Source organism: Nelumbo nucifera, chromosome 3 (genome assembly GCF_055504915.1).
Source record: "Nelumbo nucifera cultivar China Antique chromosome 3, China Antique-T2T, whole genome shotgun sequence".
Taxonomy (NCBI): Eukaryota; Viridiplantae; Streptophyta; class Magnoliopsida; order Proteales; family Nelumbonaceae; genus Nelumbo; species Nelumbo nucifera.
The window spans coordinates 44,954,666-44,978,539 of record NC_142651.1 but is presented as its reverse complement, the minus strand read 5'-3'; the positions used below and the strand labels follow the sequence as shown (position 1 = coordinate 44,978,539).

The following is a 23,874-nucleotide window of genomic DNA, read 5'->3' as shown; positions in this document are numbered from 1 at the left end:
TATTTTTTTTGTCATGTTAATAGAACGCAGAACCAAGTTACTCACATTCTTGCTTATTTTAGCTTGTAAATGTGTAAAGTGGCTATAAGCTACAGTTCATGTTCAATTTTTAATGAATGAAGCTGCTTCTTTTCTTTGGAAAAAAGATGAGAAGTGTCGATGTCTATAAAATCCTATCAGAAGCAAAACATGGCAGTAATTTGTACTGATACTTGCAACTGACTTGTTTATTTTTGCTCATCGACAGCAGGTTGGGAGTCAAAACAAAGAGCTTTGAACTGCAAAATATTACGAAGGATTTCCGTATTATAACACAGTACTAGTGCAAGATGTTTCATTCAACAAACAAACAAACACATGTAAGATGTACACACAGACAAGAAAAAAGAAGGGCCGGAGGGAAAATCAAAGAGTCACATATCCAAATGCATACGTTCAAACTTGAGAGGGAGAAACAAATGCATAAACATGCTTCCATAGTTTCTTTTTCGTCCCCTCATATATATGCCTGATAGCATGGTGAATGTTAAATGTTGATTCCCTGATTTCTTCTCCTCCGAAGCAGTTTTACCAATTTTTTCAGCCCTCTTTTGGGCAGGCGAACGGTGTGGACCAGGAGAAGAAGGTCCATGAGGCTCAACCACACAATGATCACAATCTTCAACTTACGAAGCATACTATTATATTCAGATTCTGGTGCCAAGGCATGCATCTAATGACTTAATGTAGGTTAAAGCCTTTGCTGTGTTGGCGATCCACATGGTCACCATCAGAATCCACAAAAAAATCCTGTGTCTCATTGGTAATCCACTTATCAGCAGTAGAATTATGCTTAGAGAGGCTATTAATCCCGCTGTGTTAAAGTTGATGAATTCATGGAATACGTCTGAATACATATCAGCCATCACAGAGGTGCCTGCAAGTGTGAGTAAGCATCATTATTTTCTTGCCAAACTCCACCCGGAGGATTAAATCCTGCTTGAAAGGCCATGGTTGCAATAAGTGATACAACCACCATTAATATGTCTCGCTTCTTCTCCACCCAGTCTTCGTGGTTCCGAGGATTTTTCCACAATTTGAAATCCTGTTGTCTTTCATGGATTACTTGATCATCATGTTGTGCAGCTAGAGGGATCTGTACTACGGGACATGTTGATGTGGTGTGATGATGGGCTGTTGGAGGTATATCCCTGAATCTTAAAGCTCCGACACCTCGAATAGCCTCTTCGATGTCCATGTCCATCAAGTTTCTAGGACCATTTGTTAGAACATCCAAAGCCGTGAGGGAGTTGATGTTAAATAAGTTCACTTTGATGGCTGTTTTCTCTAGCAAAAACCTTACCATCTGCACTTTTTTTTTGCACCATTACATTCTCATCTTGGAAATGTATTAAAAGCAAGTATGATTAAGGAATTCTGTCTAAATCATTAGAACTAGGAGAAATGAAAGTTGAACTGCATAACATACAGCAGCTGAAAAGATTCACAATGTTTGGTAAGGACCTGATTGCTTTTTCCATTACCAAGAGATACGATTACATATAGGAAGGAAAAAAAAATGCACCATATTCACAATTAAGTTGAGGAAAATTGTCTAAAACTAACCATGACTTTTCAGCATTTCTCTTAGGTTCACCATAACTTTTCATAACATCCAAGAAATTAACCCCTTTATCAGTGCGTTTTTGTTTTCCAAAACTCAACATCCATTAGAGCACCGTTAGTGTTCATGACCAAACTGCCCCTGAATGGCCAGTCGGCCTTTTTAAACATATTTTATGACTAAAATTCCCTTAAGCACCCAACTTCCTTATATATAAGATTTCTCCTCATTGAGAGACGATTTGCTCTCATTGTGTTGCTTGGATATTCTAAGTAAACTAAAAGAATGGGTTTTGAGTCGAATAATAACAGGGATATTTCTGACATATTAAAAAATGGGTTGAATATAATAAAGGGAAAAATAAAAATTTACTAATACCGTTAGTCTGTTTAGCGTGAAGTTACTGACCTGGGGTTCCTTGGACGTTTTGAAGAGTTACAGTAAGTTTAGGAAAAATGCTAAAAAGTCATGGTACGTTTTAGACGATTTCTCTAAATAAGAAAAAGAAACTGACATTAATTAATTCTCATCTTATATTAACTATATTCTTAACATAAAAAGGAAAAATATTTTCTAACTGAATTAATTATAATTTATTCATTAAATTAATATTAGGGTAAAATACAAAAAACTCCCCTAACGTTTCTGATGTGATCGGTTCTGGTCACGTACCAATTTTTTTGTGATGTACCAATTTTTTGGCTAAGTACCTCGTCATTTGACTTGCTCCCAGGTGGCTTGTGACTCAGAGGATGATGGAGCTCCCTGGTGGCGAACTGCCTGGTGATGAGCTACTTGGTGGCGAACTCCCTGGTGGTGAGCTACCTGGTGACGAGCTCCCTGGTGGAGAGTTACCTGGTGACGAGCTCCTTGGTGTAGAGCTACCTGGTGACGAGCTCCCTAGTGGTGAGCTACTTGGTGACGAGCTCCCTGGTGGTGAGCTACCTGGTGACGAGCTCCCTGGTGGTGAGCTACCTGGTGACGAACTCCCTGGTTGTGAGCTACTTGGTGACGATCTCCCTGGTGGTGAGCTACTTGGTGATGAGCTCCCTGGTGGTGAGCTACTTGGTGATGAGCTCCTAGGTGGTGAGCTACCTGGTGACGAGCTCCCTGGTGGTGAGCTACTTGGTGACGAGCTCCCTGGTGGTGAGCTACTTGGTGACGAGCTCCCTGGTGGTGAGCTACTTGGTGATGAGCTCCCTAGTGGTGACCTATCTGGTGACGAGCTGCTTGGTGTAGCGCAACCCGATTGCCCTCTGCATGAGGTGATCTCCTCTCCTTTGCAGGCAGCGGGAGCTGAGGAACCTGTGAGAACTCAAATTTTTTATTCTCTCCCCCTTGTCTTTGGGGGTCGGAGTCCTTATATAGTGGTGACGAGCTCCTGTCAAGTCCGGCGTAACCGCCTCTGTCTCTCTGCCGCAGCCATTATTGCCAGAGCTGAGGTGGCGGGTGTAGGCTGCTACTGCGGAGTACGGCTTTGCCAGTCAAGGGACAATTCTCAGGACTGGCAGGCACGGCGCCGCCTAGCGAGAGGCGTGGGTGCAGGTCTCCGGATCTGTCAGGTATGGTTGTCAGGCAGGAGATCTTCCTGCGATACGCCGAGCTGCCCCTAAGTGGCGAGCTCTTCGTAAGATGCCAGGCTGCCTGCGGAGTGGCCAGCTGCCTGTGGCGAGCTGCCTATTCCGAGTTGGGGAGAGGTATGCTGAGCTCCCTAATGGCGAACTGCCCGGGGGAGAGCTATGCCGAGCTGTCTGTAAGTGGCAAGCTCTGCCGAGCTGCTCGAGCTTCCCGAGCTGCCCAGTTGTCAAGAGGCTGCACTTGGTTTGCATGAGGTGCCAGGTGTCACAATTTCATTGGAGGGCCAAATCCGCCCTCATCATTTGCCCCCCACTCCCGAGCCGAGAGTAACTCAGCGAATGGAGTAGATTTCTTCTTTTGGCCCATAAGTCGATGAGCTAGTAAGTGCTGATCCAATTCCTTAGGCTTTGGGAGCTGCCTGTATGTGGTGAGCTGCCTGTAAGGTGAGGAGGTCTCCGCCAGTTCAGTAGTGTAGCCCTTAGGCTATGGGGGCAACTTATAGTTCACTTTTGCTGATTTTGCTCATGCTGAGGAAGCGACTGGGTATTTAGCAATAGTGTGGCCTGTAGGCTTTGTGAGCGACTCGTAGTCCACTCTTCTTGACTTTGCCCATGCCAAAGAGGCGACTGGGTCTTAAGCAGTAATGTTGCCCGTAGGCTTTTGGGAGTGACTTGTAGTCCACTCTTTTTTGACTTTGCCCGTGCCGAAGAGGCGGCTGGGTCTTAAGCAGTAATGTGGCCCATAGGCTTTCCCTGTGAGGTGCCGAGCTGACCAGGTGCCGAGCTACCTGTGAGGTGTCGGGCTGACCATGTGCCGAGCTACCTGTGAGGCGCCGAACTGACCAGGTGCTGAGCTGCCTGCGAGGTGCTGAGCTGACCAGGTGGCGAGCTACCAGTGAGGTGGCGAGCTACCAGTGAGGTGCCGAGCTACCTGCAAGATGCTGAGCTGACCAGGTGCTGAGCTACCAGTGAGGTGCCGAGCTGACCAGGTGGGTGCCTTAGAGCTATGATTGCGCTGCATCAGCTTCATAATGCCGGTCACCCACTCCTACAAGAAGCTACTAGGAGCTCGACCTTCGGGGGCATCACTACTAACTTTAGGTCGCCAGCTCACATGGGAGCCTTGGAAGGCTCGACAGGTAAGGGCGCCTATGTAGTCTGTTGGCCGCCAACTCCCGCGAAAGCAACGAAGAGCTCATCTTTGTAGGGGGGACCTTGCGAAGAGGACTGATGAGGCTTTATCCGAATTGAAAGTAAAGTTACTTAGTCTGTTAGCTCCCTGCATAGTCTTTGAGTTCATAAAAAATGTAAACTATAGAGCGAGAGCTTCAATTTCTAAAACAATGAGGACTTAGCTTTCTGGGAGAAGAGGACTTAGCTTTTGTAAGATGAGTACTTAGCTTTTGTAGGATGAGAACTTAGCTTTCTGTAGCGTGTTCCCACAAATGGCGCCAATTGATGTAACCGGTTCTAGTCACGTACCAATTTTTTTGTGATGTACCAATTTTTTGGTTAAGTACCTCGTCATTTGACCTGCTCCCAGGTGGCCTGTGCTCCCTGGTGGTGAACTGCCTGGTGATGAGCTACTTGGTGGCGAACTCCCTGGTGGTGAGCTACCTGGTGATGAGCTCCCTGGTGGAGAGCTACCTGGTGACGAGCTCCCTGGTGGAGATCTACCTGGTGACAAGCTCCCTGGTGGAGAGCTACCTGGTGACGAGCTCCCTGGTGGTGAGCTACCTAGTGACGAGCTCCCTGGTGGTGATCTACCTGGTGACGAGCTCCCTGGTGGTGAGCTACTTGGTGACGAGCTCCCTGGTGGTGAGCTACTTGGTGACGAGCTCCCTGGTGGTGAGCTACCTAGTGACAAGCTCCCTGGTGGTGAGCTACCTAGTGACGAGCTCCCTGGTGGTGAGCTACTTGGTGACGAGCTCCCTGGTGGTGAGCTACCTAGTGATGAGCTGCCTGGTGTAGCGCAACCCGACTGCCCTCTGCATGAGGTGATCTCCTCTCCTTTGCAGGCGGCGGGAGCTGAGGGACCTGTGAGAACTCCATTTTTTCATTCTCTCCCCCTTGTCTTTTGGGGTCGGAGTCCTTATATAGTGGTGTCTGTCAAATCAGGCATAACAGCCTGTCAAGTCAGGCGTAACTGCCTCTGTCTCTCTGTCGCAGCCGTTACTGCCAGAGCTGAGGTGGCGGGTGCAGGTGGCTGTTGTAGAGTATGGCTCTGCCAGTCAAGGGACAACTCTCAGGACTGGCAGGCACGGCGCCACCTAGCGAGGAACGTGGGCGCAGGTCTCCGGATCTGTCAGGTACGGTTGTCAGGCAGGAGATCTTTATGCGATACGCCGAGCTGCCCCTAAGTGGCGAGCTCTTCGTAAGACGCCAGGCTGCTTGCGGAGTGGCCTGCTGCCTGTGGCGAGCTGCCTATGCCGAGCTGGGGAGAGCTATGCTGGGCTCCCTAATGGCGAACTGCCCGGGGGAGAGCTATGCCGAGCTGGGGAGGGCTATGCTGAGCTGTTTGTGGCGAGCTCTGCCGAGCTGCCTGTGACGAGCCATGCCGAGCTGTTTGTAAGTGGCAAGCTCTGCCGAGCTGCTCGAGCTGTTTGTAAGTGGCAAGCTCTGCCGAGCTGCTCGAGCTCCCGAGTTGCCTAGTTGTCAAGAGGCTGCACTTGGTTTGCATGAGGTGCTAGGTGTCACAATTTCACTAGAGGGCCAAATCCGCCCTCATCAGTTTCTTATAATCATAAAAACCTCCCTTATATTTTCACTTTAACAAAAACCTCTCCTGAATTTTAAAAGAATTCGGCAAAAACCTCCCTTCTAGCAATGACCTAGACGGAAAACATCAGACCGGTGCGTCAATTATGTTCTAAATTCCCATTTTACCCTTTTGCAAATTAGTTTGCATACATTTTTACTACAATACCCTTGTTGACCTCTTATCCTCTTTATCTCTCTCGTCAACCTCTTTTATCCTCTATCCTATCCCTGAATTCTATCGTCTAAAGAGGAGGAAAGCGGCATTTCTTTCAATCTTTCATCCAAACCCAAGTGGAACACAACCCTTGCCTTTTCTCCCTGTACAACTTTTTTTGCCGATTTCTTCCTCCTCTTTCAATCTCCCATGAATCTGTAATTTTGTGTTCAATTATGTTTCTCCTATTTATTGCCCTACTTGACTTAGAAAAGAATCTATTTATTGAAGTATAAAATTTAATGTGTTTTGGAGGTATGGACCTGTTAAATGAAAAATCTTCAAACTAGCAGCTGTTTGTGCTAATGGAATGTTGTTTTTAGCACAAAATTAATTAATGTTCACCATTCATTGGCCTGGCCGCTTGGCATTGACAACTCCAAGGTGATGCAAGATACTTATGGTGGGGAACAGGATGATATTGATTATTCGTATGAGGTTTCTGTAGCCAACCATCCACCATTACCAGTCAAGGAAGCTAATGGGAATGAGGGCTCATTCTCATGAGTTTTTTTTTTTTGTACACGGGTTTCCAAATCATAAAGCACATAGTGTGTTGTATATTTTTAGCCCCGAAATTTTCTATATGCAGGTTTCTAAATCATTCTTCTCTATAAATGCATCATTGTAAGTCATGTAAATAGACTTCACTTCTAGGAAGGAAATTCTTTCCAAAATTGGGTCATTTAAATTGAAAAACATCTCATATAGCCATAATCTACTCTCGCAACTGAAGCGTTCTCTCTTCCAAAGTTCTGTGATTCCAAATTTCAACTGAGATAAAGAAAACAAAGCAAGATGAATGATTTGATAACAAAACCCTTCCTTAGTGATAACGTAGACGTCGTCCATGGGCCCATGCATACCTACATAGCCTCCAAGCCCATTTACCAGAACCAAATTCTATGGGCTCTTGTATATAACTAACTAGGATAATCTTATTCCTACCCAAGATAAGAATTATCCTAAACAACCTAGGATAATCCTAATCCTATCCTAGATAAATCACAACGAACCCAAATAAGCTCTATCTCTTGTAATTCTCATCCTATGTAATCCTACTATAACTCAATCTCTATAACTATAAATAGGGCTGGTTCACCCCTCATCAATGCAGGTTAGCCTATTATTCCTTGAGCTTGTTTTCTCTTTGATTTATTGCTGTTATTATTTAATTTTCTTTGTCTATTTTAACTTGGTATCAAAGCCATGTCGACAAAGACAGGCACACATGGTAGCAGCCCAGCAGCCTCCAACAATAGCTCATCCACAAGTAGTGCACTCCCTTCAATCCAGAATGTGACTCATTATCTTCCTATCAAACTTGGAAGTGACAATTATCTATTGTGGCATGCCCAATTCCTTCCCATTCTTCGACACCACCACCTGTTGGAGCTTGTAGAAGGGAAGAAGAAACCATCGCCTAAAGTTATACCCAATCCAAATGGTACAGGGATGATAGTGAACCCTGAATTTGAAAAATGAACTGATATTGACCAGCTTATGTTGAGTTGGCTGATTTCCTCTCTCACTGAAGGAGTTATGGCGCAAGTGGTAAGTTTGTCGACATCATCAGAGGTATGGACTTCCCTTGCTCACAGTTATTCCACCCACTCCCGGTCCAAGGTACTGTAGTTGCGGAGACAACTACAAAATCTTAAGAAATGTTCTTTCTCTATTTCTGCATATATACAAAGTGCAAAGTCTATTGCTGATAGTCTGTCTACAGTACCTGAACCAGTTCCCAAATCCAAATTGGTACTTTACATTTTATCTGGCCTAGGGAGTGAATATGAGTTAGTGGTTACAACACTAACAAATCGGCTAGATACAATAGATCTTGGTATTGTTGATATTATGGGAGCACTTCTAAACCATGAAAGCTGTCTTGAGGACCTAGCTCTTGCGTCAGATCCTCGAAGTGCGAATCTTGTAGGCGTCTCTCCTAAGAAAAATAATTTTCAGAAGCCCCCACAATAGTTTTCACCAAATTTCAACAACAACAGAGGTAAGGGGCGTGGTTGTGGCTCCCCACAATATAATCATCAATCCTTCCAAAATCAGACACAACAATTTTCTGGAGGACGTGGAGGTAAAAATAATATTACTTGTCAGATTTGTAATAAATTTGGACATAATGCCCTATAGTGTAGAAAGGTGAAATACCTGCAATGATTCTTCTGCATTTCATGGAGGGGTAAATACCCTTCATAACCAGTATGAGAATAATTTTGATCCCAACTGGTATCCAGATTCTGAAGCTACTCATCATATGACTCTAGATCTAGACAATCTGCAAAGTCACACTGAGTATACTGGACCAGATCAAGTAAAGGTTGACAATGGTCAAGGTTTGAATATTCATCATACAAGATCTTATTCTATGATTTTTAATCAGCATGCTTTCTCTTTGAGAGATATTTGTCATGTTCCCTCCATTTGCAAGATCTATTATCTGTTAGTCGATTTACCATAGATAATAATTTATTTTTTGAATTTCACTGTGACTGTTGCTATGTGAAGGACTATACGGGGAGAATCATACTTCGAGGAGCTAGTAGAGACGGTCTATATAGCTTTCCTAGGTCAGCCACAATCTCTCCTGAAGCTCTTCTTGGAGAACACACCTCTCTTCATGGTTGGCATCTTCGTCTTGGTCATGCAGCTATGCGTAATGTACGACAAGTTGTTTCAAAGTTTGGTTTTTCATTTATTCGTTCTAGTGTTAATGAGTCTGTTTGTGAGTCCTATCAAAAGGGCAAGAGTCATAGAATGCCCTTGAAATCATCTAGTTCTCAATCTAAGCATCCATTAGATTTAATTTTTTCAGATGTATGGGGACCTGCTCTTGTTAAGTCGAATAATGGATTTTCATATTATGTCCTATTTCTAGATGATTTTTCAAAATTTTCTTGGTTGTATCCTATTGCTCAAAAATCAGATGTATGTGATGTTTTTATTAAATTTAAGACATGTAGAAGTTTTGTTCAATAGCAAAATCAAGGTATTTCAATTAGATTGGGGTGGAGAGTATCGCTCTCTCCCGGTACTTGGACTCACAAGGAATAACACATCATTTTGCATGCCCTCATACACACGAATAGAACGGATCAGCAGAACGAAAGCATAGACTTGTGGTCAAATCTGCCTTGTCTCTACTAACCTCCTCTAAGCTCCCCTTCTCCCTCTGGGCTAATGCAGTAGAAACTACAGTTTTCTTGATAAATCGATTGCCAATAGGGGTATTGCATGGTATGTCTCCTCATGAGAAACTCTTTCAGACTTCACCTGATTATTCTCTACTGCGATGGTTTGGGTGTGCTTGCTATCATTTTCTGCAGCCCTACAACAAAAATAAGTTTCAGTTTCGGTCCCTTCCATGTTTTTTTATTGGATATAGTACCTCTCACAAAGGGTACCGATGTCTCCATGCTCCTTCAGGGCGTGTTTTCATTGCCCACCATGTTGTATTTGATGAAGATTCACTTCCAGAAATTGCTGAAACAGAACCAAGCCCAACTCCTACTCCTATAGGAACTTTTATTTCAATACCGGCTTTGCTACAAACTACAACTTCAGCCGTATCTCCTGCCTCTCAGTCTCCTTCTGCTCCTGAATTCAGTTCTACTTCAGCAACCACCTCTCTAGTTTCAGGACCATTGGAGCAATCTTCATCTGCTCGGCCACAAAGGTATTGAAGCATTCAAGACTTACTAGAGTCTATAGCACCAATTTCGTAACCAATTTGCACTCACTCCATGCGAGCCTAGTTAATGAGCGGGACCCTCCCCTGGTCTCAACTTGTGACAAGGTACCTAATCCCTTCTGCTCTTGTCTCTCTCCTCCAAGAACAAGAACCTAAACACTTTAATCAAGCTATCAAATCGCCAAAATGGCAAGAGGCCATGCAAAAATAATATCAGGCCCTCGTTAAAAATGACGCCTGGCACTTAGTTCCGTATGATCCTTCCATGAATATTGTTGGAACTAAGTGGATATATAAAATAAAAAAGAAGGCTGATGGAACCATTAACCGTTATAAAGCCAGGTTGGTCGCTCAGGGTTTCAGTCAGGTATCGGCCCTTGATTACTTTGATACTTTCAGTTTGGTTGTAAAACCAGTGACTATACGAACAATCCTCTCTATTGCTCTTGCGCAAAACTGGCCTGTTCATCAATTAGATATTGACAATGCCTTCCTTCATGGCATCATGGATGAAAACATTTATGTTTATCAACCAAAGGGCTTCATTGATCCCATGTGTCCCACTTATATATGCAAATTGAAAAAGGCTCTCTATGGCCTCAAATAAAAACCGCGAACCTGGTATTCACGTTTGAGTTCTATCATCAAACAGATGGGATTTCGCAACTCGGCTGCTGATCCATCTCTTTTTATTTTCTCCTCCAACAAATTCACTCTCCTTCTGCTGGTATATGTGGATGGCATCATTTGGACTGGCACCTCTACTGCCGCCATTAGTAACTTTCTCAAATCACTCTCTATAGTTTTTCCATTGAAGGACTTAGGGTCCTTACACTATTTTTTTGGGAGTTGAACTAAGTTGCAAATAAGACAGTTTGGTTCTCTCACAGCAGCGTTACATCTTGGATTTACTTCGTAGGACCAATCTCGAAGGGGCCAAACCTGCGAGTTCACCCATGTCTACTTCTAGTCATCTGTCCAAAGACTCAGGTGATCCATTACCTAATCCCACGAAGTATCGTAGTATTGTTGGAGCATTATAGTATGTCACCATCACACGTCCAGATATTTCCTTCGTAGTCAACAAAGTTTGCTAGTTCCTTCACTCTCCCACTGATGAGTATTGGACAACTGTCAAACGAATCCTTCTGTATCTCAAAGGAACTCTCACTCACAGTCTCCTTTTTCGAGGGTCCTCATCTTGGCAGTTGACGGCGTACACAGGCACCGATTGGGCTAGTTGTCTAGATGGTCAACGGTCTATAGGAGGGTATGTTGTTTACCTTGGCTCCAACTTGATCTCTTGGAGCTCCAAGAAACAACCCACTATTGCTTGCTCCATCATCGAATCCGAATTCAGGTCTCTTTCCAACACACTCACAAAGTTGTTATGGATTCGGTCTCTGCTACGAGACATTGGCTTTCTAGCCCCTCCCCTATTATATGGTGCGATAATATGGGTGCTACCCACTTGGTCTTCAACCCTGTTTTCCATGCTCGCACAAAACATGTAGAGGTTGACTACCATTTCCTACGAGATTTTGTCACCAAGAAGCAGCTTTAGATTCGGTATATTCCCATAGCAGAGCAGATCACTGACATCTTCACTAAGACACTTTCCACAATCCGTTTTACTTCTCTTCAGGACAAGCTTCTTGTTACCCCATTCAGCTTGTAGAGAGATGATAACGTAGATGTCGTCCATGGGCCCATGCATGGCCCATGCACACCTACGTAGCCTCCAAGCCCATTTACCAGAACCAAATTCTATGGGTTCTTGTATATAACTAACTAAGATAATCTTACTCCTACCCAAGATAAGAATTATCCTAAACAACCTAGGATAATCCTAATCTTATCGTAAGATAAGATCTATCCTAGATAAATAACAACTAACCCAAATAAGCTCTATCTCTTGTAATTCTCATCATGTGTAATCCTACTATAACTCAATGTCTGTAACTATAAATAGGGCTGGTTCACCCCCCATCAATGCAAGTTAGCCATATTATTTCTACAAGAAAATTGACCTTTAGCAACAGTCCAAATATTGTTCTAATATAGAAAAAACTGTTGCCAAATGTTTTACTTACAACTGAACGAGCCGTAGCTAGTGAAGCCGTTGTTAAAAGTGTTTTGCAACAATCATTTGTTGCTAAATATGTTTTTTACAATAGTGAAGCCAATCGTTGGCAAAATTAGTGTTTTGCAACAACCGTTTCCAACCGTTGCCAAATAAATTGTTTTAGCAACAATGTATAAAAACGGTTGCCTATATAGTTTTTTAGCGACGACTGATTACTTATTGCCTAATGGCACCTAACAATTATGTTAACCATTGATAATTGTAAATTTACAACAATTGAATAATTGTGTCTAACAATCATCTTATACAATGATTAAGTTAATTGTCGCCAATTGTAAATTAGTAATAACTGAACAATTGTTTCTTATAAATATTTATGGCAACAATTTTTATGAATTGTTGTTGAATTAACAACAATCTAGCACTTGTTACCTTAAGGTTTCATACACAACAATCAAGTCAATCGTTGCTAATTGTAAAATGGCCACAATTGAATAAATGTTTCTCATAAATATTTGTGAACTGTTGTTGAATTACATCCCAACTACATTTATACATAAATGTGTTAAAAAATATATTACAATTTTCAAATTGCTATCTTAAATAATGCAATTAACACAGAAATTTAGTCCATTGTATCCACCCACATATTTAAGAGAAGACTGGTAACAACAAGGCAATTAATTCATCCATTGCATAGAGAGCAATTCAAATAAAAACGAGCCAAAAAAGGGGGTAAAGAGGAAAATCAAAATGACAGAGAACAAAACACACAAGAGAAAGAAGAAAGAAAAAGGGTGGTCAAATATAACCTCGAAGACTTCTCTTCCATCATCAGCTTTCGACCATCTTTATCGAAACTCATCATATCCTTTTCCTTCTTTTGAATTGAACCCTTTTCTCTATTAGCTATCTAAATTTGTCCATCATAAAAAATTATAAGATGCTCCTCTTTCTAATTTGTCGTAATCTCTCAAGTGCAGTTCTAATATTTGGCTTCTTGGCTTGGGCTGCTCTTAATTTGCATTCATTATTTTTCTATATGAGCTTGTTTAAAATTTATAACTTATGTATATAAAATTTATAGCCGTAAGGAGACAGGAAATACAATCCTAGATACAACCACAAAAACATGATCAGAATAACCAACATGTACAAACATTGTGATACAAGAATCCTGTTTTGGAACAAGATGTTGCTAGCAATAAAACTTATGAAATGGTTTTTCCATGTCACCACAAGCTATATTAATTATAAAAAAGAAAGAAAAATAGAAGTTAAAAGCCAATCAAATTTGTCAAACAGGGTCCAAGGGTGTGGTGAACCATTTCTATTGGAGGCCTAGTTGTCAATATCTTATGATTTATGATAGGATTTATATTTCAAATTGTGAAGACCATGGCTTTCAATTCAAATTTTGTATTTGAAAAAAAAAAACTATTCACAATTAGTTTTTAAATATTATGATCCATTTTACAAGTCTTATGATTTATGAAATTCATGAATTCAAATCAAATCAATTTTTTATTCCTCTGCTTATCTTAATATTCATTTAGGGTCTCTAGTTTTAAAAAATCCTTACTAAAATATGATTTCTTTAGGTTATGTAAGACCCTATTTAAAAACCTTATTGAGTTTATTTTCCATTATTTGTGGGTAATATGAAATTGTTCTAATGCTTCTAATGTATACTTAGTAAACTTGGTTGTATTAAGTGCACATATAATAGCAATGAGTTAAAATAGAGTAAAATTAGTTACCTGTCTATGTATATTTAAATGTTTAATATATGTGTTCCTAATTTTTTGATAAACTTCTAAAAATAATTGTTGGTCTTATCTCTTCTGAATTACAATTTGCGATACAATTAGGTTCTATTCAAAAGGGATATAAAGAGAAAAAATGGAACTTCCTACGAACAAAATCTCTACACGTTAACCTTTGAATTCATTTAGGACAATATCCTAATCCATTAAGAAGCGAAAAATAGCATCCATAGATGCACAATAAAGGCCTAAGGAACCATTGACCGAAAAATAGCATCCATAGGACCTACTAAACCAGATGGTCAAGGAAGAACCCCTTTCCATATCTATAGGAGGAGCAGCTTTAGCATATTCAAATTAGAAAACAATACTTCATGAAAACTAAGTAGTTGGGGGTTTCAGGTGTTATAAGCTGCAGCCATTCATAGCCGTGGGGATAGGTTGTGGTTCAATTTGTTGTCCACATGACATGTTTAGTCACAATCATGTCAAACTATAAATTCAAGATAACAACCTAGTGGCATTACTGATACGATGGCTGATGATGTAGCTTTGATAACTATTCCATCTTTTAGTACCTATTTATTTTGGGGGCCACCACAAGGCTGAGGAATATTATATTTCCTTGAATGCAGCACTCAAAATGATCAAAAAGATAGTAGATCATCTCCAGAAACGTAAGCAACCTTTCATATTAACCCTCTATTTGGATTTTATCTACTTCTCAAATCATCTGGAATTCAATAATGTGGGTTTCTCCTTTGTGCAAATAAAACACCAATAGTAACAATAGGTAGAACATCTATAGACAGACTATTCTCATAAGACAAAAATGACAAAACAAATGCAAAATTGATAGCAGAAAAAAAATACTTAATGTGGAATGCCTGCAAAACCCCCTCCAATTAGAAATGGAATGCTTGCAAAATCCATAGAGTTTCAAGAAAATAAAATACTTTGCTCATCGTTTTCTCCATTTCCAAGAAATAAGCGGTGGAAGACTGAAGGAGTGAACCTTTTATATGACAGTCAAGATGGAAAGCAATACTACAAACTCAGCCTAACTCACTCGACTTGATCTCAAGCTTGGGTTCGAGACCAAATCTTAGGGTGGGGCTTGGGTTGACCACAAACCCAGCCTAACCCACTCGACTTGCACCCCTAATTAGTACCTTTCCTTGGGCAGATTTTGATAATTAAAAATCTAATTTCTTGTAATGTTAATATATAATTGGGGTTGAGGTGGGGTAGGGAATCTTTATCTCCACCAGTGCAATCTCAATTCCCAACCCTACGGGTAGAATCTTACTTTGGCTAATTTGATTTAATTAATTCTGGTAAGCTAAGATTTCTTAAAATTTTCTCATGTTTCTCTTCTTACTCTTCTCTTTGTCAGTCAAGCTGGCGTATGTAAGGGCTCTTCTGGCAGTAATCAAATTTTAGTAAAACTCCAAACCATTTGGTTCAGATTTTAAGTGCAAAACTATATTCAGTTCTTTAATACGGGCTGACTCAAAAATCTACCAGCAACCCGTTCTAGGATTTGGGCTAGTGGTTCAAAAATTATTAGAATATCAATACTTTAAGACTATGATTGTATTAGCTTCTGTTTTTGCACTTTGGGTTGTGGTAAACATATGTGTTATACACATATAATAACAACTGTTACTTTTATAAACAAAAACAAAACAGTTTTAAGCCCATAACACAAATCCTTATTCTTTGTGCTTTGGGGCTTTAAAAATACAAATCCTGAAACTTATCTCCGAACACAACCTAAATTACTATATCCCAAAGATGTTACGCAGCTGGTAAAAGCATTTCCTTTTTTTTTTTGTACTGATCAAAATTCCCACCATCAAGATCTTTTTCTTTTTCATCCCCAAGCTTTACTTTACTATGTTTGGTTTGAAAGAAAAAGTAGGGAAAGGTGGGCAACCACCTTAAAATTTATTAACCATTATCAAAATTAAAAAAAAAAGAAAAGAGGTACTCCAAACCTAAAGTGTACAAAAGGAAGGCCCAAATTATCCTCATGATGAAGAAGCAATCTCACGGTTTAAAATGATTAAAAACTTAGAGCCCATTTGGCGTATTTTTCTGTGCGATCTTTTGGCTGTTTATAAGTCGGGAAGACCGATTTTTGGTATTTGGCACGCAAAAGATCTAGCCATCAAAAGACGAAACACTAAAAAGACGTGAAAAGCCCATTTTAGACTGATTTTGGGAAGCTCCAAACGAAGCTTTTCACGTCTTTCGCGTTTTATTCTCGCACGAAAAAACGCACATCTGCCAAACATACTTTGGACTGCTCAAATTTTCATGCAAAAGCTCAATACATCTTTAGATTGTCAGAACTACCAGAAGATTAATCTTCCCAAAAAAGTGCGCCAAACAGTCCCCTAATTAAATTGGTGCTTTAATTTCAACACCACTGGTATTTTGATTGGTGTGTTCTGTAAATTTTATACAGAGAGGTTTGAACTTAGAAGGTGATCCAACCATCATACCTCAATCTGATTGTTGGCTACTGCAAGATGGAGAATAGCGTTGCCATCATCATCATCCTTAGAGTTCACAAAATCAACATCTCCAATTCCAATTAATCCCAGCAACAACTCCAACACCTTCAATTGCCCATGCTTCACACAGAGATGTAGAGTTGTCCCTCCACAATCCACCAACACCCTCGAGATCACTTCTGGTCTTGCTTGAGCAAGCACCTCCACCACCTCAGCTTGGCCTTTCATGGCTGCCAGATGGAGAGGCGTTTCCCATCTCGATCACGAGCAATACAAACATCTATCATTCCCGTCGGCAGCAGCAACTCCTTCACGACTTCAACCTGGCCTTTTGCTGATGCCAAGTGTAAGGGTGTGTGACCTTGTGATCCATCTGGCCTCAAAGCAAGTTTAGGCTGGTTTGATAGAAGCACTCTAACGAAGTCGACGTGTCCAAGCACCGAGGCTATGTGTAAAGGAGTCTCAGTGATGCAAGCTTCAATACCTCAGTCAAGAATGAGTGGATCCTCTTAAGCGATTGAAGCAAGGAACGTACGTTCCCTCTTAGTGCGGCTTCACTAAGTCTTCTGTCCATTCTCGATCTCAATTATTGATTGTTCAAACAAGTACTACTCTCTTGTTGGTTGTGGGAATTTTTGTTATAATTTAATGCCTTAAATAGATGATTTGTGGAAACGTTACCATCTACATACTAGCGGAGACCCGTGCGATGCACGGCATTTATTAAACGAAAGTTAAATAATGAAAAATATCATTTACTAAAATATTCCTTATAGTTTTATAAATTTATTAAAATTTATCTTATATTTAGCATTTTACTAAAGCACCACTTATAATTTATAATGGATTTAATCAATTTTCCATTAGATGATAGTAGAAAATGACGATATTGATCCTAATATTGATTTAAATAAATTTAATCAAAAGAAAATAAAAATAAAAATACCATTTTCGCCCTTAATAAGATATGGGCAACCACTCTATTGGCTATATTTGGTTAATTTTGTTTTCTGTACATAAAAAAAAAGTGCTAAGGGTATTTTTAGAATAAAAATCATGGGCCTAATGGCAAAACAAAAACTCCTTAATGAAAGGTTGATTAAGTAAATAAGTTGTAAAATATATGGGATGTTTTAGTAAAATGAAAACTATAAAGTACGTTTAAGTAAATGTGTAAAACTATATGGTGTGTTGGAAAGGCAACGTGGCGGGGATCATATTCCTTGTCCCCGACCCCAACCTCGATTTTGATATTAGCCCCGATCCCTGACGGGGATGGGTTCCCCGTGGGGACCCAAATCCCCAAAATGTTTTCAGATAATAGTATTTTTTAAAATAAATAAAAAATTTAAATTGTAAATAATGTTTTAAATATGTTCTGATATATTTGCCATATTTATTAGTCTAAAATGTTTTAGATCCTAAATCTAATTTTTAAATTTATTTTTTAATAATTGCATTGTAATTTTTAAGTGGGTTCGGTTTTCACAAAAGGATAGTCGATTTCAGCTGACCAACTCCCTTACCTGACCAGGTCAAATTGGTTAGCCAAATAGCCTACGACCGAGCCGAACCAATTATTGAAAATATATTGATAAATAACAATAGTTTAATCTCCAATAATTATTGAAAATTTATAGCAAAAATACACAATTATTGAAAATATACTGATAATGAAAATTACAATAATTACAGAAATTACAAAAATACAATAAGTACTAAAAATATATTAACTTAGTAAATAAATAGTATAATCTCAAATAATAGTTTAATTTCTAATAAATATTAATCAATAACAAAAATACAATAAATATAATAAGTACAATAAATTAAATTTAAAATTTTCAATAATAGTAATTTAATCTCCAATAACTATTGAAAGTTTTCTGTTAAATAACAAAACAAAATAAATTTATACATAACCATTGCAAATACATTTATCACAAAAAATGACAAATAATTACTGAAATACAATAAATATTAATTTTAGTATATGTAATTATATAATAAATACATATTAAAAGTTTAAAATTATTATTAATAAATATTAAGTTTGTTGAAAGTTATTTTCTCGAATTATTATTTGAAATAAGTGAACTTAATTATTTACAATATTATGTAAAAATATTAGATTGCTATTAATTTTAATATTATGTTATAATTATTTTTCTACTTTATATATATATTTTTTAAATTTATTACATAATTTATTTATTTTAACTATTTAAAATCTAGTTATGTTAAATATTTTTTTTTTATTTAAAATGTTTAGTTATTTAAATACTTAAATTATATGTAAAATATTTAAATTTCAAAATATTAATTATTTATTGAATTTAATTATCCACAAAATTATAATTTATACTGTTATTACATAATTTCATTATTAATTTTGTAATATATTAAATTCTTATTAATTTCAATATTATGTTATAATTATTTTTCTACTTTGAAGATGTTTTTTTAATTTATTACATAATTTCGTTATTTTAACTATTTAAAATCTAGTTATGATAAATATTTAAATAATTTATAAAATATTTATATTTTTTTGTTATTTGAGTTTTATTTATTTAAATCTATTACATATTATTAAATATTTGAAAAACATCTAAATTGATAATCCAGAAAAACATAATTTAAATTGTTACAACATAATTTCGTGATATATTTTTTAAAAATATAAAATTAGTTTTTTGTGTTTTTAATATATATTTTAAAGTTATTATATAATTTTGTTAGAATATTTAAATAATTCTTAAATTTTTTAATCGAAACTTTCTTTAGATAAATTTAGATAAAAAGTAGGGGAGAGGATAAATAGGAATTAGAGATAATTTAGAAGATAAAAATGAGTTAGAGATAATTTTGAAAAAAGTGGGGGAGGTAGTTTAGGAGAAATTTTAGGATAATAGATTATTTAGGTTATTGGGAAAGTGCATCTCATTGGTTGTTTAAAAAATGAAAAGGAATTAAAAAATAAAAAAAATTCAAAAAAAAGAAAATTTCTAGACTTCCTTGTTTTAATATATATAGATTACATATTTTCATTCTTAATTTTGTAAAAATATTAAATTATTATTAATTTCAACATTATGTTATGATTTTTTACTTGCATAATTTTGTTATTTTAACTATTTAAAATATAGTTATTATTTAAAATATTTAGTTATTTAAATGTTTAAATAATATATAAAATATTTAAAAAATACTCTTTATTTGAATTTAAGATATTTATTTATTAAAATGTTTAAATAATTAAATATTTTTCTATATAATTATTTAGTTATTTTTAGTATTTATTATTTAAGATATTTAGTTATTGAAATAATATTTTATTTTTTAATATTAAGTTTTTATTATTTGAATAACATTTAATTTGAATAATCTGGAAAATCATAATTTGTATTGTTAGTACATAATTTCGTGATAAATTTTGTAGAAATATGAAACTATTAATAATATGAATATTGTTAAGTCTATTATAATTATTTTTTGTGTTTTAATAAATATTTTAAGGTCATTATATAACTTTTTAAAATTTAAAATTTTTAATTGAAACTTTTCTTTATAAAGAAATAGATAAAAAGTGGCAAAGAGGATAAATAGGAATTATAGATAATTTGGAGAGAAATTATCTAGTAAATTAGAGATATGTTAGGAGATAAATAAGATTTGGAGATGATTTTGGAGAAAGTGGGGGAAGTAGTTTAGGATAAATTTTTGGAGAAGAGATTGTTGGGGAAGGAGAGCATCTCATTGGTTTCTTAAAAAATGATATGGAATAAGAAAATTCAAAAATTCAAAAAAATGAGAAAATTTCTTGACCGCTTTGTTTTAATATATATATTTAAAATTATAAAAAAATATTTTTATTTATTATATATGAATTTGTATATAATAACAGTAATTAATTTTTTATTTTGATATTTAAAAAAAAACAAAGTAGAATCGAATTAAATTCGAATCTCATCCGAGTACAATAGGATTCGAATTCGAATCCGAGTAATTCAAATTCGATCGGATTTAAATTTGGATGAAAGCTTTCAACAATCGGATCGGATTCGTATTACGCTGAATCCGATCCGATTACGGCGCTATTCGTTAGTCGGTGCTATGATATAAGTATGGTGAGGCAGCATATATAGTATGACACTGGTGAACTTGTAACCAATGAATCGGTATCATAAAATGATAACAATCAGGTGATATTTTATCAAAATTCAAGGGCGGGATTTTGATTGGTCAAAGCACTTCCGGTATCATGTATTTCCGGCAGCATAGATCCTCTCCCTTTTAGAAATTAGAGGAGGCGAACGATCGTTGCGCTCTCTGCCTCTCGCCATGAAGCTCAGGGTAAGATGTTTAGAATCCAAGGAGACATTTAGGATCGAAACACCGTCTCCTTGCTCTCTGCAAGACCTCAAAAGTGCAATTAGCGAGAAGGTCTCGTCTCTCCCTGAGACGTTACACCTCTCCTTAAACAGGAAGGACAAGATCGATGATTCTTCTCCTCAAGCATCTCTCCAGTCTCTCGGCATCACCTCTGGAGATCTGATCTTCTACACTCTCAACCCCAATGATTTCTCGTCTGAAACCCTAGTTCACACACCAACTACGCGTGGAAGCCCGCAAATTCAGGCAAGTACACCTTCTGATGTCCATCTCGAAGAGAAAACCCTAAAGCATCCAGAAGTTTTGCAATCCCAAATTCATGATATCAATTCCAAAGAAACTCTAACACTACCTGAGGATCATCCACAGCAAGGAGAAGCCATGGATATTTGTGAAAATTTTAATGAAAAACCATTCGATATGGAAGATGTTGATGTCGACGAATCTGTCTTAGTGGGGAATTCTTCTTCTGTTCCTTGCTTTTTGAGAAAGGTCCTTAAAGAGGATGTTGCCAACGCGGAGAGCGGTCGTAAGCTCCTAATTTTGGCCGTTCATGCGGTTTTGTTGGAGTCCGGGTTTGTTTGCTTCGGTTCTGCATCTGCAAAGAAGATTGATGGAGTTCATCTTCCGGAAGGATGGGCATCCATGTCTACTGCTGTGCGTGTACATTACACACTTCCCGATCTCTTGGTTTCTGGATGTGACGTTCTGGAAACCGTTATTTTGAAGTTTCAGACTTTGGGGAAATTTGTTAATGTTTATGGGTCTTTAACCACAAAGGGTTCAGGTGTTTATGGTCTATCTTTGGATGAATCGCGTTTTGTTCCGTCAATGAATTTTGTGTGGACAATTTGCAACTCCCAGAGTGGTGTCATCGACAAAGATGGTTCTTCTAAATCATCTCATGAAAAGGAAGTCTTTGAATTCTGGAAGCTAGTGAAAGATGGGCTTGCATTGCCACTCCTCATTGATCTATGTGATAAGACTGGATTGGATCCTCCACCATGCTTCATGCGCCTTCCGACTGAACTTAAGGTACGGGTATTGGAGTTACTACCTGGTGTTGATGTTGCCAAGTTTGGTTGTGTTTGTTCAGAGATGAAATATCTTTCATCGAATAATAATCTATGGAAGCAGAAGTTCGAGAAAGAGCTTGGACTCGGTGATATGGAGGGAATACAAGGAGGGGGAAATTGGAAAGAGAGGTTTTCTATATGTTGGGAAAGGAGGAGGAAGAGAAAAGGGATTAAAACCATAAGAGAACAGCGCATCGTGCCAGAGAGACCACGTCCATTTGGGTTCCCATACTTCCCTGTGAGGAGAGACCCTGTTCCCTTTGGGGTTCCTCGTATTGTAGGAGGTGATTATGACATGCTCCCAGGTTTCGGTGCTCCTGTTCCTTTTGGATCCGCTCGAGATTTTCCGCGGTTTCCTGCACGGAGAAACTTCTCACCTCATTGTAACTTCCGTGGATTTAATGCTTAATCTAGCACCTTATGGTCTCTTATGCTCTAACTGCGTAATCTCTTCATCCTGTTGAGCTTCTTGTAAGGTGAGGGTGAGAGTTGCTGCCTAGGTACTCTATACCAGTGTCAGATATAGGTATTGATAATTATGTTCTTATCTACTGGATTTTCTACAAGAAAACAGAATGAATCCTACATTTCGATCTGCAATTTTCTATATATATATATATGGATGAGTCATTGAACCCCAACTTAAATGGCAGGATCTGTCTGCTAGTACTGATGGCAATGTAAATATTTTTGAAGCATTTGTTGTTTATAATACATAAATAAGTCACCTTTCCTGGTAATTAAATAGGATTCTTTAAGATGCTACATTGTATTGTGCATATATGTTTTGATTCTTAGCTCTAAATCATTTTCTTGCCAACAGATACAAGTTTGTATGCACAATCTTTTTTTCCTGGGTTCAAATTTCAAATATGGAAATAGATGGCCATTTACACATGTAACTGTTATTTCGTCAATCTAGCAATAGAGATGTCAATTTTTGTGAACAAGATATGGAGTTGCCTTGGAAATTTTGCAATGAATAAGTGCCAAACGATGAAAATTGAAAAATGGATGGAATGGAAATCCAGACCAAGGTTTTCACCTTACTTTCTGAATGCATTAAACTTCAAAACATTCACAGAGTGATCTCTACTTCAATCCTTTTTCTAATATCAAGTATCAACAGAAGACTAAGCTATGATTAGCATTATCGGTTGTCCTGTGATGACTGATGATACCTATACACTTGGCCATTTTATCACCATGCCAGCAGGTTCTGTCGCCACTTCTCCCTTTCTGTATCTAGGTTGTGATCATAGTGACCCAAAATAGGGCCTACTACCAGCAGTATTTCAGCCTGCATGTCCAAGTGCCAAGCTCTCAGTTGACTGGTGATTTCTCTTTCCCTGTGTTCTTTGGTCTTAGGCTCTTAGCTATGATAGAGATACTCAAAAAATAAAGAAATAAATAATAGTTCTGTTTTAAACTCTGAAAGGAATCACAATGGACTATTAACTTTGGCCATCAAATTTTTTAATTTTGTTTCCTTTGCTATTTACATCCAAAAAAAAAAAATGTAAAGGGACGGGAAAACAGTGCTCTTTATCTCTGTATTAAAAGGATCTAAATGATAGCCGAAATATTTCACACACACACAAAAAAAAAAAAAACCTTACATCCAATTTACAGAGAAACAAGCACAGCCTTACTGATAAAAAATGCCCTTTATCTCTCTATTTCTGGAATATGCAGAAATGAGTCGATATTTTAACAACGGCAGTTATCATGTAATGAGTAATGACTTTTCGGAGGTAAAAATTTACATCTTCATAGAGGCATGTTAATTAAGGCTTTGGAGTGACAAATGACAATTCGGAGCTGTAGCAGGAGTTTATATTTTGAATAACTTCAATAGATATATAATTTTGAGTGGGAGACCTGGTGGATTTCTAAACCATCAATTTTGATCATTCCCGCTGCATTTGGGTATGCAAAAGGCCGGTCTTTGTATTATTCCAAGTCACTAAGCTGAATAGTAACTATACTAGCGGAGGGGCCCTGCTTTGCAGGGGCTGGAATGGAACCGTTGATATGTTGATCCGTTGATTCGGTCTTTAGCTAAAAATTGTTGAATCCGTTAATGATCTATTGACCTAACTAGTCGAACTATTGACCCGTTGATCTGTTCAATGGTTTTTGGTTGTTTTTAATTTTTTTAATCGGCCA

At 37.9% G+C, this 23,874-nt stretch overlaps 2 protein-coding genes across 2 annotated transcripts; one reads left to right on the top strand and one right to left on the bottom strand.

The window, feature by feature from the left end:
- Positions 1-250: 250 nt before the first annotated feature.
- On the bottom strand, positions 251-16,842 carry LOC148801182 (uncharacterized). Its single transcript, XM_088901067.1, has 2 exons — positions 16,223-16,842; positions 251-1,345 (listed from the first exon to the last, which is right to left on the bottom strand). Exons 1-2 carry the CDS (start codon positions 16,460-16,462, stop codon positions 905-907), a joined length of 681 nt encoding a protein of 226 aa, XP_088757193.1. The 5' UTR covers positions 16,463-16,842; the 3' UTR covers positions 251-904.
- A 3,577-nt stretch (positions 16,843-20,419) lies between these two features.
- LOC148801181 (F-box protein SKIP22-like) lies at positions 20,420-22,450 on the top strand. The gene has a single exon (XM_088900002.1). It carries the CDS (start codon positions 20,579-20,581, stop codon positions 22,112-22,114), a length of 1,536 nt encoding a protein of 511 aa, XP_088756128.1. The 5' UTR covers positions 20,420-20,578; the 3' UTR covers positions 22,115-22,450.
- Positions 22,451-23,874: the final 1,424 nt, after the last annotated feature.

Excerpts from the sequence above, each read along its gene's own strand:
- LOC148801182 (XM_088901067.1), bottom strand. The coding sequence starts at position 16,462 with ATGAAAGGCCAAGCTGAGGTGGTGGAGGTGCTTGCTCAAGCAAGACCA. Across the intron at positions 1,346-16,222 it reads TAGCCAACAATCAGATTGAG|ATGGTAAGGTTTTTGCTAGA; the intron begins GTATGATGGTTG and ends AAAAAAGTGCAG.
- LOC148801181 (XM_088900002.1), top strand. The coding sequence starts at position 20,579 with ATGAAGCTCAGGGTAAGATGTTTAGAATCCAAGGAGACATTTAGGATC.